Consider the following 24,307-nt stretch of genomic DNA (forward strand, 5'->3'; position numbering starts at 1 on the left):
AGAATGTAGGGAGGATCTAGTTATATAGAAAATACACTGACTAGCTACCTTTACTCCTGAAAGCGCTCTATAGGCACGTATTATTAGAATTAGGGATAGAGCTACTTGTAATGGTATTTCTATAGAAGATATATGAAGCAACATACGGCACAAATATACAACAGTTCAGATAGTTACATAGATATCGCAGGGGTGGTTAAACGCCAGGCTGAATGAGGATCTTGACATGCTTAGCTTTATGGACCATCAGCTCGTGAAATCCCCCCTTAACGATATCCGAAAGTGGCACGATGGACGTAATCATCTCTTCTGCTGGAAGTCTTCCTGATCCCTGGAGGGCCAGAATCTCTTCAAAGTCCCTTTTCAAGTAGCAAATCCCGCCAGTGAGGCGTTTTTCTTGCAGAGATAGATCATTAAGATTCACACTCAGCGGCTTCTCATGAATTGCAACATTGAAAATGGTTCCTCCTGGCCTAACTGACGCTATAGCAGTGTTAAGAGTAGTCTGGAGACCAGATGCATCAAAGGCAATATCCACTCCCTCGCCTGTAAAGTCAGAAACTTCCTTTAGTACAGGGTTAGACCCCTTGTCACCCTGCAGAGGGTTTATGACAACATCCGCTCCAAGACGCCTGGCATGTTCAATCCGCAGCTCAGACACCTCGCTCACAAGAATCTTCTTCGCCCCCTTCGACCGTAACAGCATCAGCAAAGCCAACCCAATCGGCCCTGCCCCAAGGATCAAGATATTGTCATCAGGACTAAACCCCGATCGCTCAATCATATGGCAAGCCACGGCCAAAGGTTCCGCGAGCGCAGCAGCCCTCAGCGAGACGCTATCAGGAACGGCAACAATATTAGTGGCATTGACGCAAATCTCGCCGGAGAACCCACCCCCCTGCGCATTGATTCCGTAGTATGTAGACCGTTTGCAGGTGTTGAAGCTCCCGCGCAGGCAAGATGTGCATGCCTCTGCTTGGATCTGCGAGTCTGCTAGTAAAGGGTTGACTACCACTTTCTTCCCGGTGGAGATGCCTTCTACATCGGCTCCGACTTCAATAATAATCCCCGACATTTCATGCCCGAGGATCACTGGGAGTGTTGCGCCGGAGTGGGGATTTGTTTCTTCTTGTTGAGGGGCGAGAATAGGCCCTGCGTCGTACTCGTGGATATCTGAGCCGCAGATTCCGCAGTACGCCACGCGTACTCGGACTTGGTTTGGTAGGCATTCCCTGCTCTTCAATAAGTTATTGTTTCATATTAAGGGGATGGGTATGTGTTACGGAATGGGAACCGTGTCGAGTCGGATATCCTTTCGTCCGTGTAAACGGAGTGCTAGCATGGTATCTGCAGTCATTGCGTCTCCAATAAAGTCATTCACTGCCTATTAAGAAGTATATAAAACGATGAAGAGCGGGGAAGATATATCATATGGCTACCAGGTGCCCCAGCTCGGGGATCTGGAATCGTTCGTAATCCCGAGTCTTGATAAAGCCGCGCCTATATCATATAACCTATATTACACCATTACACAGTGACTGGTACTAGTATATAGGAACCAGAGATCAATATGCGCTATCTACTGTAAAGTTTCTTTACAAAACCTGCTAAATATTGAAGCATTTAGAAATAGACGGCAGGAGAACATAATTAGTCGTATGCTATATTGTATATATCTTACCAGAGGGTTAACAAAATGTAGTCTTCGTGAAATTTGAACACATGCAATATGCTTTATCCACAGGACGAAATAAGTTAATAAACAAATAAGAAAATAGAGAAGCGAGTATATCTTTGTAAACCACCCAGCTGAGACTCAATGCTCCGGCGCAGTAGCTAGCCATGTCTATAAATCTCAGAAATCCCCAATCCTTCAACAAAGCTATGCAGTATCCACCGTTTCCACATGCTCGGTGGTCTCCATATTCACAATCTCCTTTGCCCTCCGCGCGGCATTGTGGTAAGTCATACCCTTGCCACCGTAGTACTTAATCTCGAAGAGCTTATCCACTTCTTCCAGCGACAGGCCCGAGGACTCAACGTAGAACAGCCAGCAGATGGGACAGAAGACGAAATTCGTAATGGCGAACACGAGATAGAATTTCCATCCAATGTTGTCAATGGCTATCTAACGTTAGTTACTACCAAAACGAGGGTTGAAGGAGTGTACCTGTAGGAGTAACGGAGACAATCACATAAACACCAAGCCAGTTTGTGACCATGGCGATAGCGCTTCCTAGATTCCGTGTGCGATGTGAATTGATCTCAGATGGATACATGAACGGAATGACAAGAAAAGACAGCCCCTGGCTTCGTCAGTACTGTATAGATATTTCAGGGCGAGTACGTACGAAAAAGAAGTAGTAGAGGAAGATAAAAGCAACCGCAACACCATTCATCGGTCTCGTATCAATTGCCAGACCAATTGCCGCCATGACGAAACAGAGAGACTGGCCTGCAGAGCCAAAGATCAGAAGTCGTCTGCGTCCAACCTTGTCAATCACCAACGATGCCATGCCCGCCCAGAACATCCACTGCATAGAGTCCACAGCAGACAGGATCAGAGACATGCGATCGCTGAACCCGAAGGACCGCTTGAGGACAACTGGGAGATAGTATGCAACGACGTTAATGCCCCCGAACTGCTGCATGAAATTGGCGCCTGCCCCGAGTGCGATTCGACGGAAGTTCTGCTGCGGACCGTTGGTGAAGACCTGTCGCCATCCGGAGCCCTTCGCCTCATTCTCGTGGGTTATTATCTGCTGGATTGTTCGCAGTTCTTGTAGGATTCCCGAGTCCATCGTGGGCTTGACTGCAAGGCGGCATAGCACATCTAGAGCGTCATCGTCACGTCCACGTAGACAGAGCCAGCGCGGAGACTCCACCATAAACGGCACAATGACAAGAGTCAGGATTGCGAGGATTGATTGAAAGGCCAGCGGAAACCGCCAGGCAACAGGCTGGTCAGGGATATACGTAAACCCAAAGTTAAGCCAGTTGGCAACCACAAAGCCAAAGACCAGCATGGTCAGTTGAATGGACATCAGGATCCCCCGACGCTTTGGCTCGCAGGTCTCGCTCTGCCATATCGGCACGGTGGTTGTGTTCATTCCAATCCCGAGGCCGGACACAATCCGGCCAACGATGATATGGGGCAGCGTAAACGCAGTTGCTTGCAGAACACCACCAATTGTAAGTAACGTACAGGCGAGGCTGATTGACTTGCGTCTGCCTAAGCGATCACCGAGGAACATGGATATGCAGGCCCCAATAACGCATCCGAGAACGTATGACGAGACTATCTGACCTTCAATGGTGGCGTCGGGGTGGTTGAACTGTTTCTGAAATGCAGGGTTTGACAATATACCACCAAACACCCCTTGGTCGTATCCAAACAGCATGAATGCAAGCCCGCAGGCAACGGTGATGCCCACAGAGAGGACGCGGCCTTGAAGTCGGAGGCCGGAGGAATTCATAGCGAGGTCGCCGTCGTGGTTGTGTATTCAACAGTTGTATTGTCTCAATTCAGCAATGCTAGGATATTTGGAGTTCAATGATACATCAAGTCTGTTTTTGCTTTATAAATGCGTATTTGGTCAGGTCTGATCTACAACCATCCAAAGAACATATAACCTAAGCCATATTCACAGACCCTTCTCCCCAAAAACTGGTGACGATAAAGGAAGGTGAATAAAGGACCCCTTGATCTGCAATACTATGTAGCGAACTCAAGGACACTCTACCTCCGCATTGGATGTGGAACGCGGTTACTTGGGTGGCCAAGCTACGTCGATCCCTGAAGATATTCCCACGGCTATATTGTCCACGAGCTCCTAGCGATTTGCGGGGAAATAAAGTCTCTACAATTACTATGAGCTCAAAAATTGGATGCAAGCACCCTTAGCTCTAGTTCATTTAGCTTGCAGTCATTGCGTCGACGTGACGGCTACATCTGCAAAGATAAATTAAGCAGAACCGAGTGCTGGTTGAGTACCGAGATAAATTAGTCTAACCCCGTTTACATGAATCATGGTCTTGCCTCTAACTGCGATTGTGACTGGTGCGGCGCGGGGAATGTATGCCCCCCTTTATCTGACGATAGTGGATTAAAATATGCTAACATTACTCCTAGAGGTCGATCAATAGGGCATCGCCTCGTCCAGGATGGCTACCGCGTTGCTATAAATGACATTCCAAGCTCGACGGCGGAGATAGAAGAGCTCGTAAAGGAGCTCAACAGTATCTATGTTAAGAGTAAGAGTCCCGTTGAGAAATCCGGCGCACCACCGATTCGAGCAATAGCCATACCCGGAGATGTGACCTCGCAGAGCGACGTGGCCGCAATGATATCGAAAACCGTGTCCACGTTAGGACCACTGCACCTCATTGTTGCCAACGCGGGGAAAGCCCCGGTCAAGTCTCTGCTGGATTCTACGGCAGAGGATATAACGGACGTGTTCGCTTGCAACTTCAATGGAGTTTTCAACTGCTACACCGAGGCAGCCCGCCAGATGATTGCGCAAGGCGACCCGGAGAAGATATTTGGACGGCAGAAGTACAAGATTGTCGGCGCTTCTTCAATCGCCGGGTTCAGAGCCTTTGCGGCGCTGGGGCTGTATTCTGCTAGCAAATTCGCAGTTCGTGGGCTTACCCAGGCCATGGCTATGGAACTCGCTTCACATCATATAACTGTCAATGCATACGCACCGGGAATAGTGGGGACGTCGATGTGGGACGAGGTAGATAGGATGCTAGGGCATATTGAGGGGAGGGCGCCTGGCGAGACTCTGCAACATTACAGCAAGAGTATTGCGCTTGGAAGGACGAGTGTTCCCGAAGATGTTGCTGGACTAGTTGGTGGCTTTCTTGCGAGCAAAGATTCAGACTACGTGACGGGGCAGACTATGCTGGTGGATGGAGGCATCGTTCTTACCTGAGGCGAGTAGCATCCTAAAGGGTTATCTGACGTATATGCCTATTATCTGCAATATAATCTCTTTATTTAGTTATATGTTGGTGTTTGTTATAAATGCACTACCATTGTAACCATTCTACGACCTCCTGCACTACTTATTAGCCTCGAAGATAATTTTCTGTGATCTCATATGGTTGAAATCGTCGTAACTGAAGGGATCATTAGCGACTAGCTGCTGTACCGAAGATATATGCCCACCTTTGAAGAGCCTGCGATAGTGGCCGAACATCTGCAACCATGAAGCTGCAAAGAATTAAAATAGTATAGTTAAGTAGCAAAGGTAAATACTCACTCGAAAACATCCTGCTTCTTCGCGAACAGCACCATAGCTTCTTTGAACATGCCTACATCTGTTAGGTCGAACTCGAAGGCCAATGAATACCAGGGATGCTCACTTCGAGCAGGACATCTGCCCATCTGGAGGGAGAGATTCTTTGAATACGCCTCAAAGCCCGTCCACGGAACTGGCTCGTTATGTACGCCCACGCTAGAGATGCGGCCAAATGGCCGAAGTAGATCAAAGCCCAGCCGTAGGGCGTCGGCGTGTCCGACAACCTCTATAACGACATCCGCACCACGCCCATCTGTCAAGTCTTTGACTCGCTTTTCGAGCCCTTCTTTGTCGGTGTCAGCATTCCAAACTTCGGCACCGAGCTCCTTTGCTCGTTCAAGGCGTGAAGGAACCTTATCTACTGCAATCAGGTGTTTGGGGTGATATTCCAGAGCACTGATCAGAGCAAATAGGCCGACAGGTCCACAGCCTAGAATAACGACGGTGCTATTCTTAATTGAAGATTCCGCTGACCCTTTGAACGCGTTGAGGGCAGCGAAATACCCTGTTGGAAATATATCGGCCATGAAGACAAGTTTCTTCTCGTCTACCCCTTTGGGGGCTTTGATTAAGCTGGCGTCTGCCATAGGGACCCGCACATATTCAGCCTGTCCACCGTCAAGGACGGGCGAGCCAAACAGTTTGGAGTTGACGCAGCGTGAGCTTAGGTCCAGCGAGCAGTAGAAGCAAGTCCCACAGTTCACAGTAAAAGGCACCACGACAAGATCCCCTTTCTTGAAATTCTGAACCCCAGACCCTAATTCAACCACCTCGCCTGTGAACTCATGGCCCATAATAAAGTTTGGCTGTGCGGGCTGGTGTCCTCGATACACATGCAGTTCGCTAGTATGCTGTCAGAACCATAAAGGCAAGTAAACACAGGGTAAAAACTTACCTTCCGCACAGGGCCGTGTAGCGCACCTTGAGAACTACCTCCGTCTCATTTTGGACCACTGGGACAGGCCGTTCTTCGACGGCGACGTGTAAGGGTCCCTTGAAAACAACAGCTTGCATTTCGTTTCAGCAAAGAAATATATTTGAGTGTGTCTAATAGTCAGAGTTTTCCACTTAGGATTGTACTACAAGCTTTAATATTTTAGAATCATTCATTCCCTACAAGTATCCGTGAATACTACCGGAACTAGCTGAGTATTCCTCGGTAGTGCTCCACACTATTGTATATACAATCTCATTCGGTAATATGCGGCTGCATGAGGTATCTCCTGTCGGATGTTACCCACCTTGCGGTTCTTAAATCAATACAGGCCGCGGCTGTTTGGCCCCTGGTAGTTAAAAGAGAAGAGAAGCGTTATGATAACCAAACAACCAAATCCCGTCCATCATGTCTAGCGAACTGGGCTTCTCACTCCCCAATGGCACCCGCATCGTTCACGGCAGCGGTGCTGCCGCCAGAGACGCTTTCCCGCCGGACTCGAACATCCCCGGCAGACTCCAAACATTCAGCGCAGGCCATGTCAACGACCCATCTACGCCCTGCTTCTGTGGGCCACAAGGGTTATTACCCTTCGACACCAAGACCCGCATGCCGCGGCATGTGCATATGGCTCCAGACCCTGTCGGCGAGGGCCTTCGATACGTCGTTGAAAAGATAATGGTCATGGAGGGCGTGGCCGTAGCAGAGCTCGGAGGTGAACTCTACATAATCCCCCCTCACACGATGGTGCTTATTGGGGCTGGTGTCCCACATACCTGGACTGCTTGCCCGCCGGGTCTTGACTTTGAGGCACTGGGGTTTGCCACTGACGGGGAAGGGGGCGCTGTTTCAACGGGGAGATTTGTTGCGGTGTTCGAGTATGAAGTACCGACTTCGTTCTTTCCAACGGCGCAGACGGGGACTCTTACCACTGAAGAGGAATATGTTCGGTGTGATGATTTGCATTCTATTGGGATTCCGGCTATGACGGTGGAAGAACTAAAGGAGCGGGCGTGGTTTGTGTGGGGGACGGAAGTTCGGAAGCTCCCTTAGATAGGTAGATGAGTGTCATTTTGTCAAATGGATGTTCTCTGAGCCTCTCATCTATCCCTTGTAAAACACGGTGTCTAACCGTTCAGAACGGGTTCGGCTATATGGCTTCGGCCATGACTTCGGTAATATGGGTTCGGTCCATGGATGAGCCCGTGTAAATAACTCCAGTTAATTTACTACTGAGATGGAGCTTTCTCTAAAATGCATCGGAGACTTGTGGTATATTTGTAGATAAAGAGCTGCACGGTCATAACATATATTTCCAATCCAGCTTGCAATCCCGACTCGACTCATTCTATACGCACACTACTTCTAAATTCCAACCAGCATAATGGGTAGAATCACACATATTGTCCAGCTCCAGTTCAAGAGCGATGTCAGCCAGTCTACCATACAAGAGGTATGTCGATTCTCAGAATTAGCATCACCGCAGTAAATAACCAACATCCACTAGGCAATCAACACTATGCTCTCATTGAAGGAGAAGTGCATCCTCCCCAAGACAGGAAAGCCGTATATTGTTTCCAGCACAGGAGGGAAGGAGTGTTCTGTAGAGGGAATGCAGGTATGAGAAGGGTCCTCAGAGTACTGGCACTCACCAATTCACTCAAATAGAATGGCATTACCCACGTCTTCGTCGTTGAGTTTGGATCCGTGACAGACCGCGACTATTACGCAAAGGAGGATCCGGCGCATCTTGCTTTTGGTGCCAGTCTTGGTCCGATAGTGGCGCAGGTTCAGGTGGTGGACATTGAAAATGGGGTCTTTTAGGCCTCGGATGGTTTATTTTCTGTAGATCTGGTGTCGTCTTTTTCCTAGTGATATATCCCGGATCTGATGTTGAATACAAATGATGAAATTCATTAACCTTAACTAGCAATCAAGGACAGAAGACTCAAAGGTAATACAGAGGTTGTTGTATTTATATAGTCAAGTACAACATGATATAAAACAAGTTGATATCGTATTCTCTGGAACAGTAAATTACAACGTTCCAGTCAATTCCTCGTTCTAGTAGCCAATCATAGTGCGGAACATGAGTCATCTGCTGCTGAATAACTCACTAATACCGTACCAACTTTGCTCCTCAGTGATGCGGGACAGATGCCGATTCTGAAGATGGCAGCCTGAATTATCTACGTTCAATACTCATTGTCGCAGGAATACCCCACGAGCATGGCCGGGAAGCAGCGGCTGCGAGCCTCCAAGGCCTGCCAGCGATGCAGCCGGCGCAAGGTCAAATGCGACGCCGCCGAGCTGGGTTGTCCTTGCAGCCGATGCCGCATGGACAACGTCGCCGAGTGTACACTGACTTCCTCCCGTCGGGGGACCTATGATCGGGCAGGGTTTCGACGGCAGATGGCCAACTCTGCATCGTCAGCCCGGTCGTCAACTCCCCAGCTTGACAGCAGGCCAGAGATACCTTTGAACGTAGATCAACCAGGTCAACCATCTGCCGTGTTGACTCGCCCGCCCGACAGTGTACCCTCGACCTCGACAGACGCATCAGACCACCCATCACTGTCGGCGATGTTCGAAAGCTTCCTCGACCGCGAGGGCCACGAAGACCTCTGCAAGGCGAAACTAGTTTTGTTCGGCGAACCCTCTCCCTTGACGTTTGCGCTGCAGCTGCGGCGGGACATGAATTCGGGCCTCCACGACACCAACCAGCGTGTCTTGAACAGTGACTCACTGACCGTCGTTCAAGAAGACGTGCATCCAAAGCATCTACGCTCGCACGATATTGAGTGTCTCAAGGCGAAGGGGGCGTTCATTTACCCAGAATCAGATTCTCTGGCGGAGATGATCGACGTCTTTTTGGAGCGTTTCTACCCTCTATACTCAGTGGTAAATCCAGCAGACCTACGCAAGGCGCAGCAGGAACGGAAACTGCCCTGGATCCTGCTCCATTCCATCTGTTTTATTGCCATGACCTTCTGCGAGCCAGCTACAATCTACAAGGCTGGGTTTCGGTCCCGCGCTGAGGCGCGTCAGACCTACTACGATCGGGCCAAGGCACTTTTCGATTTGAATTATGAAAACAGCAAGATCCTTCTAGTCAAGGTGGCGATCCTGCTGAGTTTCAAGGGCCCTCAGATGGACTGCTACTGGAACCCGTGTTCGTGGATTGAGGTAGGGGTAACCATGGCTGTGGCCTTAGGACTGCACCGCAAATCTGTTGCAGTCAATGGGACCTTGAATGATCAAGGCCTGCTCAGGCGGTTATGGTGGGCGCTGGTTGCTCGCGATGCCCATTGTTCCGCCCTGCTAGGCCGGCCATTCCGTATTAATATAGCCCAGTGCGATGTTGAGATGTTGACGCAGGACGACTTCCCGGATGAAAATATATCAGGCTACTCCCACGAGTCGGTCGAGTACCAGATCCAAGCCACCAAGCTATCCCTTATCCTGCGAGACATCATGTTCCTGCGCTTCGGACCGACCAGTGTAAGCTTTACCACAGATCTAATCCACGAGCAACTGGCCGCCTGGAAAACAAACCTCCCAGTCACTATGCAATGCCAGCTCGGTCACTCCTCCATATCAGCCGTGCAGCTCGACATCTTGCTTAATTACCACACAATGCTCCTCCACATGGAGCAGCCCCACCAGTCAAGACCCAATCCATCCACCCTCTCAACCGGCTACGATTCCACCGGCATCGCCGAGTCCTCAGCCCTAGCCGTCTCATCAAGCGCAATAAAGCTCATGACCCGGACCTCCATCTGCAATATCCCTCACGAGGTCTTCCCCGGCTTCTTCATGGCAGGCATCATCCTCTACCAGCAGACCCAACAAGCGCAGAACGCCCATCTGGCGAGAATGACCCAGGCCAGCTTCGACAACTGCCAGATGCTGTTAAACCAGGCTCAGAATACCTGGGACCCGGGGGTTTGGGCAATGAAGGCTTTTGAATTCCTTCTGTTTGCTGCGGATGCTGTCGAATCTCGCATCCCTGGAGATAGTACGTCTCTAGACGTTAATCACGACGCTTCCCAGCCCCAGGCTCCGGGATATCCGAATGTGGCCCCGGATTTTGATTGGAATGTGCCTGGGGATTTGGCGGATTATATGCTTCTGCCGAACTTTTTTGCGCTGCCATTTGATAGCTAGACACGCAATGGAGTCAAACATAACAACCAAACCAAACAAATGCAAAATCTGTCTAACCAGTAATAGCGCTTTCATGATATCAAGCGGAGGTTGCAAACATCTTCGGTCCAGTAGAAATCGGCCCGTGGTTTCGGGTATATGCATATAAAGATACACATCTCCCATATTGAAAGTGAACTACAGTCTTACAATCAAGTCCTTGAATGCATTTAGCTCATATTGCCATGAATCGAATTGCAGTCTACGGCCATCGGGGCTGGGCCAGCTCAGCTATCGTCGCAGCCCTCATCTCCTCCGGAGCCCCGATTAAAGTCCTATACCGTCCCGGGTCCGACATCTCATCTCTCCCCGACTCGGTTGCCAAGGTTCCCGTCGACTTGGACGATCAAGACGCCGTTATTGCTGCTTTGCGGGATGTAGATGTTGTTATGTACGTTAACCACCTTCATCACTCGTATCACGGCTAACCGGCCAGATCCCTGGTCGGACACGAAGGCGTCACCCGCCAGCTCGGCCTGGTGAACGCCATCCCCAAGACGAACGTGCGTCTTTTCGTCCCGTCTGATCTCGCCGCGCGGTATGACAAGCAGGGCCTGCGTATCCCAGTCAACCAGGCCAAGGACGAGGTTGAGATCGCAGCCCGCGCTGCTGGGATTCCAGTTACAGTGGTCCTGACCGGGAATTTCGCGGAGTTTGCCCTGGCTACACCGTAAGTCCCTTTATTGTAATTAATGGAAGGGGAGTTAACGAATTCAGGGCTATGGGGGTAGACCGTCGCCATAATAGGATTATCTTTACCGGCGAGTCAGAACACAAGGCTCTTAATCTTTGGTGCGTTTAATACAGAGATCCTCATGCCCAGCTGTTTAAATCTAGTTTATATCTAACGTCAACAGCACTCGGTCTTACGTTGCCGCCGCGTACGCCTCCATTTTCGCCTCAACCCCCATCGACCAACTCAGGGACCGAACCATAGCGCTGTGCGAGCTCCGGGCAACAGGAATGGAAATAGCCCACGCTTTAACAGCGCAGCATGGCTCTCGAACACTGTGGAAGCACGAATCAGCCCAGTCTATCAATGAAGTAGTCGAGACGTCGATTACGACTGGCAATAAACTCGCGCTGGCGTTCTACTGCCGCAATATCTGGGGAAACGGGCAACAGACTGTGATGATGGGATATGACTTTTGGGATGTGCAGGGTTATCGGAAGGCGTCGTTGCATGAGCTTATTGTAGAGGGGGGGCTGGAGGGATATCGCGAGCTGCCAACGGAGATTCTGGAGTTTTTTGAATCGCATTTCCAGCAGTGCGCTTAGTAACGGCAATAGTTAATTAACTCCTAAATCCTCCTGGAACGAAATTCTTTTTTTCGGATGTGGTGGCGTGGGGTTCTTATTCCCGCGGCTATATGCCCACAGTATACCAATTCGCCTGAGTATTAACTGCGTAAGAGTGCAAGGTAGAGACCAAACTAATATTCTATTCGTATTGAATTAAAGTATCACTTCGTCTGCTTCCAGCGTAGAACTGCCTTTATTGCCCGCCCATGTTTCAGGTCTTGAAATGCCTCCTGGTGCTGCTCAACCGGATAGAATGTAATGAGCTTCTGCATAGGAAACTTGCCTTGTCTGGTTTGCTCGATCAGGTACGGAATCATCTAACTTGTCAGTAGCAGATTTATATAATCTATACATGAGTACATACCTGCTCAGCAACGCTTGACCCCTGGTGACAACCTACATACTCCCGCCCCATCGTTATATGAGAGAAGACATCCACGCCTGCTCTCTTGCCTGGCCCAGGTGCACCAACACTAGCAGCGCGTCCACGGGGTGCCAATGAATCCAACATCGTCTCTATCACCTGCGTAGCCCCCGAGCAGTCAACCGCGAACTGCACGCCTTTGGACGGAGCACAGATTTCCTGGATCTGCTGCACAATGTTCCCTGAGCCCCCTACCAGTGTATTGGTAGCCCCCAACTCCCGCGCCATCTCTAGCCGCGACTTCTCAAGATCCACCGCGATGACAATTCTTGCCCCCCGGAGATTCGCCGCCATAACAGCGCTTAGCCCGACTGCCCCCACACCAAATACAGCCACCGAGGCACCTTCTCGCACGTTAAGGGTATTGAGCACAGCTCCTGCTCCGGTTTGCACCCCACAGCCCAAGGCAGCAAATATATCAAGCGGTGTATCTGCTGCAACACGAGCCACCGAGGCGCGGCTAACAAGGGCAACGCGAGAGAAAGAGCTCTGGCCGAAGAAATTGGAAAACACCTCTGTTTCACTATTATTAGGGAGGGAGATGGTTCTGCTTCCATCTTTTCGCTTGCCGCCGAAGTTTTGCGCGACGAGGTTTTCGCAGTACGCTGGGTGGCCGGATACGCATTGGTCGCAGGTTTTGCAGAAGTTGTAGCTGAGAATCACCTTGTCATTGATGGTGATGTCTTTTACGCCCTTTCCTGCCTGCAGGACTACCCCGGCGCCTGTTGATATCAGCAGGTGGACTCTGTCGTATAGCGGTTATTGAAGATTTAGGTTTCGTACCTTCATGTCCCAAAACACAGGGAAACCCAGCCGGGAGCTTTCCCTCCATGCAAGCGATATCAGTGTGACAGATCCCCGTCGCGTGGATTTCTACCAGGAGCTCATCGTCCCGAATGCTATCCAGCGTCACAGGGCCAAATCGGGGGTCTTCCCCAGCGGCATATACAACCAGGGCTTCTGTAGGGTATGTCATTTTGTGATGTATTCGTAGTCGAGAGGGGCAAGGGTTCCAGGGTCTTGCTCCTGTCTGTTGTCGCCTTCTTATGAATAATAAATGTCGCTCTTTTTTTTAACATGGCCCCCGCCTTTCCCCGCCTTCCGATGATATGCAAGGACAAATACTGACAAAGTACAGGGAGGTTGGGTCTTGTGGGCCATCTGCTTTGCGTATCCAGTCAGGCTGCTCCACATTGGGGAATCGGGAATCGGGAACCGGGAATCGGCAATATGGGTGCATGTAATCCTATATTAAGACTATCGGATGTGGGAACGGATGTGATGCAGATATCGGATCGGAAGACTATTTTCATATGAAGATAATCCTTTGTGGAATAGAAGTATATATAACCTTGATGTAAGGAATGTAGGCGTAGCTTAAATACAACTGCCACCTTATATACTGTTCATAATAACCATGTCACTGCGTATGCAAATGCGAAATGCTGCGGTTGATTCAATCTCAATCATGCACATTAGAATTAGGGTATGCCTAGGAGTGTACAAGCGTGGCAGTTAAACAGGCCAGCACTACCCAGTATAATTAGGGCTAGAACAATTAGACAAACAGTCTATCCGTAGCTACATTAACTCCATACCCACCATATTCCACAGTTCTCTTCGGAGACTGGAATCGCAGGAGGTTGTTCTACCGTGGGAGTTATTAAGCCATATAGCCGAGCAACTGGGACAGACTCTGAGATGTATAAAGTGTAGCATCCGACACAGACGAAGCAATACTAAGCTGTTCGAGATTAAGCAAAGGTTACCGCCATGCCGTCTGTTTTCTTAGTAGGCCCCGGCCTGATCGGAGGAGAAGTGCTCGACCTTCTCGTCAAGAATAAAGAATATGAAATCACAACCCTCGTGCGCAGAGAATCCGCCCGTCCAGCCTTCCACGAACTGGGCGTAAAGACCGTCCTGGGCTCTCTGAGTGACACAGATACAATTACATCGCAAACAGCCGCTAGCGACATCGTCATCCACGCAGCCACCGCCGACGACCTCCCCTCTGTGCAGGCCATTCTAGCCGGAGTCCGCTCACGCACCCAGCACGGACAGGAAACAGTCTACATCCACACCAGCGGCGCAAGCCTCCTCGGCGATAATTCCGAGGGATCCCACAAGAACGAATTCGTCTTCGACGACGAGACGCCCAACTCCATCGACGCACTACCGGACTCGGCAGCACACCGCGAAATCGACCTGGCTATTGTGAATGCACGCAAAGAGCTGGCGTCGCATGCAAAGTTCGCTATCATGATTCCGCCGGTGATCTACGGCGTCAGCTCGCGCGAGAAGAGACTCTCCATCCAGCTTCCGACCATGGTGCGGTATTCCATCAAACATGGCTATGCTGGTATGGTCGGGCAGGGTCGTTCTGTGTGGAACCAGGTGCATGTCAAGGATCTTGCCCGCGGCTACATAACCCTGCTAAACTGGATGGAGCAGGCTTCGTGTAGTGAGGTCAGTGAGAACCCGTACTTCTTCTGCGAGAACGGTGAAGAGCTCTCGTGGGGGCAGTGTGCCGAGAGGATTGGGCGTATATTGCACAAGGCTGGCAAGGTAGCGGATCCGACTCCGAAGACTATCCCGGCTGGGAACTATGGTGATCTTTTCGGCGAGTTTTCGGGCCTTGTCGTTGGGTCTAATGCGCGGAATTGTGCGAATCGACTGCGCAAGATGGGTTGGGAGCCTCAGGAGAAGAATACCTTTGCCTCCCTGGAAGAGGACGAGATTCCTCTCATCTTGCAGGAGACGGCGGAGTTCAAGGGGTATGCTGCACCGGTTGCGTCGGGGGCGTTTGAGGGGAAGAAGTAGGGTATTAAATCTGCGGGTTTAGGGTTATCATAGCTACCTCCCTTAACATGGCTTGGTGTGGCATCGAGAGCTGAGAACTAGCTTCGACTAATGCAATTTAATATTGGTGGTTTCGGGCTATTACCTAGACATATCAAAGCCTCAGTCTATTACCGGCATGCCCGGGAGTCCATAAAGCCACGGCAGCTTACACGAATGGATCAGGATCAGTCCTGAATAAATTAACTACGGTTTCCATGCGGGGTCCCCAGATATAAGGATGCCCAGGCTTCCCCAAATCTGGTCTCTATCCAACCTACCACAATGGACGACAAATCAATCGACGAAACACTGCACATCGACCATGTTCCCGATGCAGAAGCTATTGCAACTCGCCATCAGCAGCTCCTCCGCAAAATTGACTGGCGCCTACTTCCATTGTGCTCGTTCATCTACTTGCTAAACTACCTCGATCGATCCAACATCGGCAATGCTAGACTGCTGAATTCTGAAACCGGCGATTCGCTCGAGCAACAAACCGGAATGACTGATACCTGGTATTCACTAGCCCTTACACTTTTTGCCGTGGCATACTCGCTGTTCGACGTGCCCTCCAACTGGATCATGAAACGCTATGCTCGCCCGTCATATTGGCTGGGGGCGCTGATGCTGTGCTGGGGCGCGGTAACCATCGGATTTGCAAAGGTGGACAACTTACCCACAGTCATAGTGCTGCGCGTGTTGATCGGAGTATTCGAAGCGGGTTTCTTCCCTGGTATGGTCTACCTCATCACCTTCTGGTACCGCCAGGAAGAGCGCTCCATCCGCATTGCCTTTATTCTAGCAACCGCGACGCTTGCCGGGGCCTTTGGAGGCTGCATCGCCTACGGGGTTGCCTTTATCAACGGAAAAGGCGGACTAGAGGGATTCCGTTGGCTTTTTATCATTGAAGGAGCAGTAACGGTCCTCGTTGCTCCTTTTGTGGTTTTTGCGCTGCCGAACTACCCATCGTCGTCGAAGTGGTTGACAATTGAGGAACAGCGCTTTGCGGTTGAGCGGCTTGAGCAGGATGGTGGCATTCCTACTCGAGATCGGGCGTCGAGAGAAGAGATTCTTGAAACTGTGTGCAGTCGCCGGATGCTCTTGCATTACTTGGCTTATGTATGTCCTCCAGGCATCTGGTTATAATACCTTCAGGTAACTAACAATCCAGTTCGCGAACAATACCGTGATGAGCTCCCTATCCTACTTCAGTCCAACTATCGTCAAGGGGTTAGGATATACCTCCATCCAAGCACAGTTAATGACCGTCCCCCCGTGGGCAGTCGGATACGTGATCTCCCTCCTCCTAGCCTGGTCCGCGGACCGTTTCAACGCGCGCGGCCTGCATGTCTGTCTAGCAGGTGTGCTAACAGGTACCGGATTCCTCGCCAGCCGCCTGCTACCAGCAGAGGCTTACCTCGCTCGGTATGGATGCCTCATTGTTGCCTCATGTGGTGCCTTCCCCAGTGCTGCGCCCCTGACGGCGTGGGTTACCTGTAACGCGCCCTCTACGAGGACATTGGGGCTTGCGGCTGCACTGAATAACTCCATGGTTGGGTTGGCTTCGATTCTGGCGTTGTGGGTTTGGAGTTCGGCAGAGGAGGATCGCGGGTTTCCTACTGGGAATACGGTGTGTGCGGTTGCTGGCTATTGTACTGCTGGGCTTGCGCTGGTGTTGCATTTTTTCTATGTACGGGAGAATAAGAGGGCTGGACGGGATCAGAGGGCTTGGGCTCTTTGATTATTCAACTATTAGGACTGTGAAGGCCGGGGTAGGGCAAAACTGCAATTAACGTGTGTGGTCTAAGTCGTAGCCTAGCCAGATAGAATCCATAACTCTCATGCAGTATCTTACATCCGTAACCCGCGCGGCTATATGGGTGCGCATCCAATTGAGGTGGCCACGCAAATGCGTATAACTACAGGTATAAATAACTCCTCCGTACCAGCACCGCATCCTGACCCGGCAGCCTCAGAACAAATATGCGGGACATAAAACTCGACCCTTCTCTTCTCGCCCACCTGGCCGGCAAAACCGCCATCTTGACTGGTGGCGCCGGAGGAATTGGGGCCACGACTGCAAAACTACTCCTAGACCATGGCGCGAACGTGGTAATAGCAGACCTGGAGAATACACGGCCCATGGTCGAGACAATGTTCAAAGACCTCCCTGATTCTACCCATGGACGACTCCATTTCGTCGCGACGAATATCGTAAAGTGGGACCAAATGACAGCACTCTTCCAGTCCGCCAGAGCCAGATTCGGGCCTATACACCTGGTAATCGCCAACGCAGGAGTCATGGAAACCGAGCCGGTCCTGGACATGGACGATCTCGACGAACACGGAAACCTGAAACAGTCCGAGGCATTTTCCAGCGTCATCGATATAAACGTCAAAGGCACAATGAACTGCCTCCGCCAGGCACTATTCAGCATGAAGACCAACGAACCATGCTACCATGATGGATCGCGCGGCGCATTGGTCCTTGTAAGCTCGATTTCGGGCTACTTTGGTGGTACGGGTGTTTCTGGGTATATTACCTCCAAGCATGCGGTTACAGGGATGCTGCGTGGATCTCAGCTTGCTGCGAGGAAGTATGGTATTCGAATGAATGCTGTTGCGCCTTTCGTTACTCCTACAGCCATGGCGGGTGGATTTTCAGAGGCGTGGCGAGATAAAGGTCTGCCGATTAATACGACCGATGGCGTTGCTAGGGCTATCTTGACGCTGGCAGTTAACTCGGAGGAAAATGGGTCTTGTTATATGGTATGCATCGGTTCATTTATTTATTTTTTCTGACACTAAGTAATACAGATTTCGGGTTCCATTCTTCGAGAGGCGGAGCATACTCAGAAGCCCTTACTGGCGGAATGGCTGGGAGAGGATCTAGCAAAGGTATTCGGGGATGCGAATGACTTTTTTAAGTGTCAGGGGGGGTATAAATTGCCAAAGCGAGTCGAGGGTAGTTTATAGAGTAGAAACAATCAAGTGAATTGATATCTTCAGTATCTAATACGTATATTGGAATCCCACCAAGCCACACCTACGGTGCCTCTGTTGCGCTACTCCAAGAGAGAAACCCTAGGGCCTTCACTGTCAAGGAAGCGTGTTGAAATCACCACTACGTCTGGGAATCTACTCGCGTGCGCAGGTTTAGGAATAAGTTTCAACATGGCATAATGGATTGGGATGCTGGTAATGGATTAATACATCATGTGGCACGTAAACGCTTTCAATTATTCTTCAGGGCTCGGTATCTTGCTAATGATTGCTCGCTCAAGGTCTGCTCTCGGCAGTAGAATTCTGTGAAGTATGGAGTGTTGGGAGGGATGATGAACCAGTTTTGTTTTGTAGCAGTGAATATATGAACACTAGGGTCCAGCCCCCGTGTCTCGCTCATATTATAATGACCGTTCACACCCTTGACCAAGACACGATCGACGGTGCTAGCGCGGACATGAAGAGTATGTGGATTTGCCTCATGATACTGACTGAATATAGCCACGGCACAGTCGCTGCATTTATAAACTGTTTGGCCGGAGCTGCTTGCAGAAGGGATTTTCTGGGCGTGGGCTTGCCCTCGAAGAATAGCAAGCTGATCCGTCTCAATCTGCGCGTTGACGACACAAGCAGATCCCGACTCTCGTTGGCACCCTGTTTCTTTGCTGTTAGCCACTGGTAGCGTGTAATCCAAGAGTATAGTAGTATGAAGAAGACCAGTTAGGAAAAGCTTACAAGTGCAGTGACAACACTGGACTATCAATGGCATGGTCTTCATTCTGTATCTCAACTGCCCGCAATTGCAGCCCCCTTCATACTCTCTTGAAATTTCCGTCTGAGACATATCAAAGCACATTTTGTTCGTTCAAAGTACCCTGCAGGTCGTGTAGCTAGTGGTAGAAGACTTTAGGCGCTCAGAGAGTCGCTGCTTGAGAAAAGGAGAAAGGATTGAACAGTTATTTCATTCTGATAATGGATGAGATGAGTCATTGGTGGTTTTGCGCATCAATACGAGGACAGGCTGGGACAGGCTAACGCCATGTTGAATAGTGCCCTTGATCCTGCGAGTTGAAAGCCAAAGCACCTCGTATTCCCAAACGGCCATCTCAATCCGCACTTATCACGAGACGGTTGGCAATCCGAATCATAGAGTATACCAGGTAACTATCCCTAAACTAACTTAAACAGGGAATTCACAGGTCCTCGCCATACATTGAACATTTCCTAGCTGATAGTTAATATCGTGTGTATAACCAAGTAATCAGCCAGATGAACGAGTCAGAATAGAAATCCATGAAGTCAAATCAAACCGTCGGCAGGCTCCACTGGGGTAACTAGGTTAGGCCATCATTGCCAGGCTACATGCAATCTACCGCGGGTGTATCCCATACTTCCCCAGAGTCCCCACGGCTATATGAGAACCCCGCATGTTCTGGGCAGGTCAATTGTATTGAGCTTCTGATAGTAAAAGGCTCCCTGTATACAGATCCACATAAAGACAAGACAACACAGCACGTTTTGCTCCTTCACCAGCTACGGTCTTGAATTCCATGCAGACATGCCTTCAAAGACAGAGACTCAACCCGACTTCGACGCCATTGTCGTTGGCGCTGGTTTCGGGGGTATCTACATGTGCAAGACGCTCGTCGCGCAAGGACTGTCCACCAAAGTCATTGAAGCTGCGCCTGATGTGGGTGGGACATGGTTCTGGAACCGCTACCCTGGTGCATTGTCAGAGTAAGTAGACCCCAAACCGTTCGCTACAACAAGGATGTTGATTGTAATTAGCACACGCTCCTTTCTCTACCGATACTCGTGGGACCGTGAAGACCTCCGTCAGTATCCCTGGAAAAGGGAATATCTGAAACAGCCAGAGATTCTCGCCTACTTGAAGCATGTTGTTGAGAGACATGATCTGCGACAGTATATGCAATTCAATACCGAAATGCAAGGCGCGTCTTACGATAACGAGCGTAACTTGTGGACTGTTTCACTGTCGTCAGACCAACAGCTAACCACTCGATATCTTATCACGGCCGTTGGACTTTTGTCCAAAATCAACTATCCGGATATTGCAGGACTTAGCTCGTTCAAGGGCGAAATGTACCACACTGGTAACTGGCCCGCGTCTTATGACTTCAAGGGTAAACGCGTCGGGGTTATTGGGAACGGATCTACGGGTGTTCAGCTTGTTACTGCATTGGCCGATCAAGATGTGAACCAGCTTCTCTCGTTTCAACGGCATCCACAGTACGTCGTTCCAGCAGGCGACGCGGAAGTCTCTCCCGAGACTCGACAAGATCTCGATAGACGCTGGGAGAAAGTATGGAGAGAGGTAAAAAACAGCACCTTTGGGTTCGGCTTTGAGGAAAGTTCCAAGCCAACCTTCAGCGTCAGCGAGGAAGAGCGCGAAAGGATTTTCGACGAGGCCTGGGCTAAGGGGGGAGGGTTCTATTTCATGTTCGGCACATTCTGCGACATCTCGTCCAACGAGGAAGCGAACAGGGCAGCGGGCGAGTTTATCCGCCGGAAGATCCGCCAGAAGGTGAAGGATCCTGTCAAGGCAGAGAAGCTCATGCCGTACGATTGGTATGCCAGACGGCCGTTGTGTGACACGGGCTACTATGAGAAGTTCAATCGTGCGAATGTGGACGTCGTCGACATCAAGACCAATCCGATCACTAGGATAACCGAGAAAGGCATACAGACTACCGAGGGAGAATACGAGCTGGATGTTCTTATTTTTGCAACCGGCTTCGATGCGGTGGATGGTAACTACAAGCGGATGCGTATCCAAGGTGCCTCAGAGACCCTTCAGGCGCGGTGGCAGGAGGAACCGAGCTCGTTTTTGGGGGTCTCGATCCCTGGATTTCCGAATCTGTTCTCCATTCTGGGTCCTAACAGTCCATTCACCAATCTGCCGCCCTTGATTGAGGTCCAGGTGGAGTTCATTGCAAACATGATCTCTCACGCGGGGAAGGCAGCGGCCCCACGTATAGAGGCGGATTCAGGCGCATTACAGGACTGGATACACAAGTGCGACGAGCTGAGTGCCGGCAGCTTGTTTCGGAAAACAGACTCGTGGATTTTCGGGGCGAACGTGGCTGGTAAGAAACGTTCAGTGCTGTTTTACTTTGGGGGACTGGCGATGTACAGGCAAGTCCTACGCAACATTGTAGAAGATGGATACAAGGGCTTTAGTTTTGAAATGTGAATGTCTTCTCTTTCTTCTTCGGGTCTTTTTACGAATACCTTGATAAATAAGCAGTGGGCTGTATTGGTGGCACTATGTGTAGTCCCATGTAGCCACGGCTATATAGAATTCGCCACAGGCTTACGATGATGATATCAGCTTGATGATCGTCTTTGCCCACATACCGTACTGCAACTGAGTGGGCGATTCCCCAGATGCCCCAGATTGCCAATTACGGTGGATCACACCCCGCACAGCACTTAATTGCTGAAATCTCCTTTCCCTTCGCCTCATTGCATTCCAGACACCATAATGTCACCAAGTACCAACCGAAAGTCACGACTCAGGGCAGCAAAGGCATGCAGGCGTTGCAGCCAGCGCAAAATCAAGTGCGATGCCGTACAGAATGGACTGCCCTGTAGTCGATGTCGAATGGATAAAACAGATGATTGCACCCTGGCCCTGTCACGACGAGGCACCTACGATAGAAATGCAGCCCGCGACCTACGACTCAAACGACAATTGCAATTGCCATCTGATGGACCTGACCCATTATGTCCAGGCGCACAGGGTAATGCAGCTGCAAGAAGAAAGTCTACCGCCAGTCAAGCTCCTGTTGAAGTCCCTGCAGAGACAGCCTCGCCTTTAGAAACAAGTTCTGAGCAGTCGGTAGCCAGCTCGACTGGTTCGACATCGCGCTCCAAATCAGCCATGTTTGAGGAGTTTCTCAGTTGGAGAGACAAGAAGAGTGAAGGAAGACTAGGGCTGATTCTTCTTGGAGAACCGTCACCGTTGACGTTTGCACTGGAAGAATTCCCCCAGGACCACCCCCAGCTGCATGATGCATCGGGGCATATATGCAATAGTGCCAACCTGGAAGTTATCCAGAAAGACGTCCACCCATCGCATTTAGATCAAGCAGATATCGCGTATCTAAAGGCCAAGGGCGTTTTCACGCCCCCGTCAGAAAGGACACTGGATGATCTGGTCGCCGTTTATCTCACGCGCTTCCATCCCCTGTATTCCATAGTGAACAAGGTTGAGCTTGAGAAGGTACACAAAGAGCACAAGCTCCCATGGACTCTTCTCCATGCTGTTTGCTTCATCGGGGCAACATTTTGTGAGCCCTACAAACTGCATTCCGCAGGGTTTCAGTCTCGATCCGATGCCCGCCGCCACTTCTATCAGAAAGCAAAGCTGCTATTCGATACCAGCTATGAGACCAACAAGATCATCCTTCTTCAGGTGGCTATTATGCTGAGCTTCCGCGGCCCTCAAATGCAAAGCTATTGGAATCCCTGTTCCTGGATTGGCTTCGGCGTCACATTTGCTATCTCGCTAGGTCTCCATCGTTCGACAGCCTCGTCCAACGCCCCCGGGGGCGATACAGGGTTACTAAGAAGGCTGTGGTGGACGCTGGTAGTACGGGATACCTACTGCGCCGTTCTCCTTGGACGCCCCTTTCGCATCGACCTTCCTCATTCTGACGCAGAAATGCTCACGCCAAATGACTTTGTCTACGAGAGCCATGACGAAGCCTTCTATCAAATCCAAATGGCCCGTCTAGCTCCAATCATGCGGAATATCACCCATTGCCGCTCGGCAGCGCAGCTCTATCCACAGACCGTCCACGCAGAACTGGAGACCTGGCGAGCGGACCTGGATCTCTCTTTCCAGCGGTGGCCGGGTGGATCTCCATCTGTACTGTGGTCCACTGCGTTAGAAATAATCTACAACTACTATCTCCTTCTCCTTTATATTGATAAGCCTAATTTATCTCGCCCGCAAACGCTTCACCAACCGGCCCAAGAACTCGTCGAATCAGCTGCCAGAGATATTGCCTCCAAGGCGATCACTCTTGTAACCAAGGCCCGCCTATCCTACCTCCCTCATGAAGCCTTTCCAGGCTTCTTCGTCGCCGGCATTGTCCATTACCGGCAGACCCAGAATAGCTCCCCAGTGGTGACTCAAATGGCACGCGCAAGCTTGGACAACTGCCGCGTTATTCTGAACGAAGTCAAGGAATTCTGGGAGCCCGGTGAATGGGCAATGGAGATTTTCGACTTTCTCAATATGAGACACCAGAATACCTCGCCTAATGGTGCCTCGCCTCGGCAATTGGAAGTAAATGCAACTACACTTCAAAACGACATTCCCGCGGACTTGGAAGGGGATACACAGGAATATAGTAGCCTGATGAATAATTATCTCTTCGGTTCGAACTGGGAGACTGTTATGCAGGGAGGACCTGCAGATGACTCCTTATTAATGCCAGGCTTTCTTCCTTCGGTTGTTGATGAATGGTCCTACCTTCAGCCTTAAGTATACAGATATGCATTTATGATAGCTATCTTATTATCTTTCTATATCACATATTCCCTCGAACTCCACAAAGTCCACTTGAGACGAATTCGTTTTGCTCCTCCTCTGTAAGCAGGCTACGTATGGCTGACGGCATGGATGTATAACTGTGACCCTGCTTTGCACTGCGGAGAGCTCCCTCAAAGAAACTCTGTACGGTAACTGCAGAGGGGTAGACTTGGCCAAATGTGCCCAAAACCTGCATGCTTTGATAAAATCGTTCAAAATCCTCGATTCCAACAACACAGCCTTTGCTGTCCCTAAATTTAAGAACTTGCCTTGCGAGGACTGGCACAAGCAATGCAACCGTTGTAGTTGGGAGATATTGGACAAGCCCAAGTTGATTCAGGTCCTGCAAGATCGACGATGTCTCGCATATAATATTTTCATACTGCACTCCCGGTGGCCTTTGGCTTTCTCGATGGAGTGTTCCTACAGCTGCGAGGAATATCAGTCGAATCCACGCACGTTGTATGTGGAGGAGCTTCGTTGCATGGTCCAGATTGTTTGAGTCTGCCTGTAGGGACGCGTATTGAAGCTCTACAGGAAGCTCGTCGCACCAGGCTTGTAAACTCTGAACCGCTTCCCATCCTCGATCAGTGCACGACTCTTGACACCAATTCTTCTCCTGGTGGTCACGTAGAAGGAGTACTCTGTTAATGAGCATCGACAACTTTGCTTTCTTAATGAATCCCACCGCCAATTGAAGCTGAAGCTGGATATTTTGCAGCAAGTTA

The 24,307-nt window shown here is 50.3% G+C and overlaps 15 protein-coding genes across 15 annotated transcripts; 10 read left to right on the forward strand and 5 right to left on the reverse strand.

Moving 5' to 3' along the window:
* Positions 1-196: 196 nt before the first annotated feature.
* ASPVEDRAFT_122654 (2,3-butanediol dehydrogenase) lies at positions 197-1,342 on the reverse strand (the record flags this gene model as incomplete). The annotated part of the gene is made up of 2 exons (XM_040806005.1): positions 197-1,232; positions 1,284-1,342. 2 exons carry the CDS (start codon positions 1,340-1,342, stop codon positions 197-199), a joined length of 1,095 nt encoding a protein of 364 aa, XP_040662244.1.
* A 540-nt stretch (positions 1,343-1,882) lies between these two features.
* ASPVEDRAFT_78250 (sugar porter family MFS transporter) lies at positions 1,883-3,476 on the reverse strand (the record flags this gene model as incomplete). The annotated part of the gene is made up of 3 exons (XM_040816510.1): positions 1,883-2,124; positions 2,171-2,306; positions 2,352-3,476. 3 exons carry the CDS (start codon positions 3,474-3,476, stop codon positions 1,883-1,885), a joined length of 1,503 nt encoding a protein of 500 aa, XP_040662245.1.
* A 553-nt stretch (positions 3,477-4,029) lies between these two features.
* ASPVEDRAFT_872223 (uncharacterized protein) lies at positions 4,030-4,937 on the forward strand (the record flags this gene model as incomplete). Its single annotated transcript, XM_040818009.1, has 2 exons — positions 4,030-4,076; positions 4,133-4,937. 2 exons carry the CDS (start codon positions 4,030-4,032, stop codon positions 4,935-4,937), a joined length of 852 nt encoding a protein of 283 aa, XP_040662246.1.
* Positions 4,938-5,066: 129 nt separating this feature from the next.
* ASPVEDRAFT_48666 (alcohol dehydrogenase family protein) lies at positions 5,067-6,320 on the reverse strand (the record flags this gene model as incomplete). The annotated part of the gene is made up of 5 exons (XM_040814055.1): positions 5,067-5,124; positions 5,174-5,218; positions 5,268-5,319; positions 5,371-6,149; positions 6,202-6,320. 5 exons carry the CDS (start codon positions 6,318-6,320, stop codon positions 5,067-5,069), a joined length of 1,053 nt encoding a protein of 350 aa, XP_040662247.1.
* A 328-nt stretch (positions 6,321-6,648) lies between these two features.
* On the forward strand, positions 6,649-7,293 carry ASPVEDRAFT_78253 (uncharacterized protein; the record flags this gene model as incomplete). The annotated part of the gene is made up of 1 exon (XM_040816511.1): positions 6,649-7,293. One exon carries the CDS (start codon positions 6,649-6,651, stop codon positions 7,291-7,293), a length of 645 nt encoding a protein of 214 aa, XP_040662248.1.
* Positions 7,294-7,624: 331 nt separating this feature from the next.
* On the forward strand, positions 7,625-8,064 carry ASPVEDRAFT_121847 (Dabb family protein; the record flags this gene model as incomplete). The annotated part of the gene is made up of 3 exons (XM_040805923.1): positions 7,625-7,693; positions 7,748-7,858; positions 7,909-8,064. 3 exons carry the CDS (start codon positions 7,625-7,627, stop codon positions 8,062-8,064), a joined length of 336 nt encoding a protein of 111 aa, XP_040662249.1.
* A 405-nt stretch (positions 8,065-8,469) lies between these two features.
* ASPVEDRAFT_23496 (Zn(II)2Cys6 transcription factor) lies at positions 8,470-10,407 on the forward strand (the record flags this gene model as incomplete). The annotated part of the gene is made up of 1 exon (XM_040809550.1): positions 8,470-10,407. One exon carries the CDS (start codon positions 8,470-8,472, stop codon positions 10,405-10,407), a length of 1,938 nt encoding a protein of 645 aa, XP_040662250.1.
* A 224-nt stretch (positions 10,408-10,631) lies between these two features.
* On the forward strand, positions 10,632-11,724 carry ASPVEDRAFT_78256 (uncharacterized protein; the record flags this gene model as incomplete). The annotated part of the gene is made up of 4 exons (XM_040816512.1): positions 10,632-10,837; positions 10,883-11,116; positions 11,164-11,238; positions 11,304-11,724. The coding sequence occupies 4 exons, from the start codon at positions 10,632-10,634 to the stop codon at positions 11,722-11,724; spliced, it is 936 nt and encodes a 311-aa protein (XP_040662251.1).
* A 185-nt stretch (positions 11,725-11,909) lies between these two features.
* On the reverse strand, positions 11,910-13,148 carry ASPVEDRAFT_145974 (NAD(P)-dependent alcohol dehydrogenase; the record flags this gene model as incomplete). Its single annotated transcript, XM_040808078.1, has 3 exons — positions 11,910-12,065; positions 12,113-12,894; positions 12,956-13,148. The coding sequence occupies 3 exons, from the start codon at positions 13,146-13,148 to the stop codon at positions 11,910-11,912; spliced, it is 1,131 nt and encodes a 376-aa protein (XP_040662252.1).
* A 797-nt stretch (positions 13,149-13,945) lies between these two features.
* Positions 13,946-14,992, forward strand: ASPVEDRAFT_23499 (uncharacterized protein; the record flags this gene model as incomplete). The annotated part of the gene is made up of 1 exon (XM_040809551.1): positions 13,946-14,992. The coding sequence occupies one exon, from the start codon at positions 13,946-13,948 to the stop codon at positions 14,990-14,992; it is 1,047 nt and encodes a 348-aa protein (XP_040662253.1).
* A 303-nt stretch (positions 14,993-15,295) lies between these two features.
* ASPVEDRAFT_23500 (uncharacterized protein) lies at positions 15,296-16,754 on the forward strand (the record flags this gene model as incomplete). Its single annotated transcript, XM_040809552.1, has 2 exons — positions 15,296-16,132; positions 16,185-16,754. 2 exons carry the CDS (start codon positions 15,296-15,298, stop codon positions 16,752-16,754), a joined length of 1,407 nt encoding a protein of 468 aa, XP_040662254.1.
* A 242-nt stretch (positions 16,755-16,996) lies between these two features.
* Positions 16,997-17,989, forward strand: ASPVEDRAFT_23501 (SDR family NAD(P)-dependent oxidoreductase; the record flags this gene model as incomplete). The annotated part of the gene is made up of 2 exons (XM_040809553.1): positions 16,997-17,782; positions 17,831-17,989. 2 exons carry the CDS (start codon positions 16,997-16,999, stop codon positions 17,987-17,989), a joined length of 945 nt encoding a protein of 314 aa, XP_040662255.1.
* Positions 17,990-18,111: 122 nt separating this feature from the next.
* On the reverse strand, positions 18,112-18,997 carry ASPVEDRAFT_238691 (GFA family protein). The gene is made up of 2 exons (XM_040809602.1): positions 18,752-18,997; positions 18,112-18,670 (listed from the first exon to the last, which is right to left on the reverse strand). The coding sequence occupies exons 1-2, from the start codon at positions 18,870-18,872 to the stop codon at positions 18,249-18,251; spliced, it is 543 nt and encodes a 180-aa protein (XP_040662256.1). The 5' UTR covers positions 18,873-18,997; the 3' UTR covers positions 18,112-18,248.
* A 424-nt stretch (positions 18,998-19,421) lies between these two features.
* On the forward strand, positions 19,422-21,230 carry ASPVEDRAFT_872232 (flavin-containing monooxygenase; the record flags this gene model as incomplete). The annotated part of the gene is made up of 2 exons (XM_040818010.1): positions 19,422-19,753; positions 19,805-21,230. The coding sequence occupies exons 1-2, from the start codon at positions 19,575-19,577 to the stop codon at positions 21,228-21,230; spliced, it is 1,605 nt and encodes a 534-aa protein (XP_040662257.1). The 5' UTR covers positions 19,422-19,574.
* Positions 21,231-21,521: 291 nt separating this feature from the next.
* Positions 21,522-23,712, forward strand: ASPVEDRAFT_872235 (Zn(II)2Cys6 transcription factor; the record flags this gene model as incomplete). The annotated part of the gene is made up of 1 exon (XM_040818011.1): positions 21,522-23,712. One exon carries the CDS (start codon positions 21,522-21,524, stop codon positions 23,529-23,531), a length of 2,010 nt encoding a protein of 669 aa, XP_040662258.1. The 3' UTR covers positions 23,532-23,712.
* Between the last annotated feature and the right edge of the window lie 595 nt (positions 23,713-24,307).

This window comes from Aspergillus versicolor (assembly GCF_001890125.1).
Source record: "Aspergillus versicolor CBS 583.65 unplaced genomic scaffold ASPVEscaffold_1, whole genome shotgun sequence".
Taxonomy (NCBI): Eukaryota; Fungi; Ascomycota; class Eurotiomycetes; order Eurotiales; family Aspergillaceae; genus Aspergillus; species Aspergillus versicolor.

What these genes read in the sequence shown, in the direction of transcription:
- ASPVEDRAFT_238691 (XM_040809602.1), bottom strand. Translation starts at nt 18,872, where the DNA reads ATGTGCTTTGATATGTCTCAGACGGAAATTTCAAGAGAGTATGAAGGG. An exon ending in CCAGTGTTGTCACTGCACTT is followed by an intron (nt 18,671 to 18,751) that starts GTAAGCTTTTCC and finishes GCAAAGAAACAG; the next exon opens with GGTGCCAACGAGAGTCGGGA.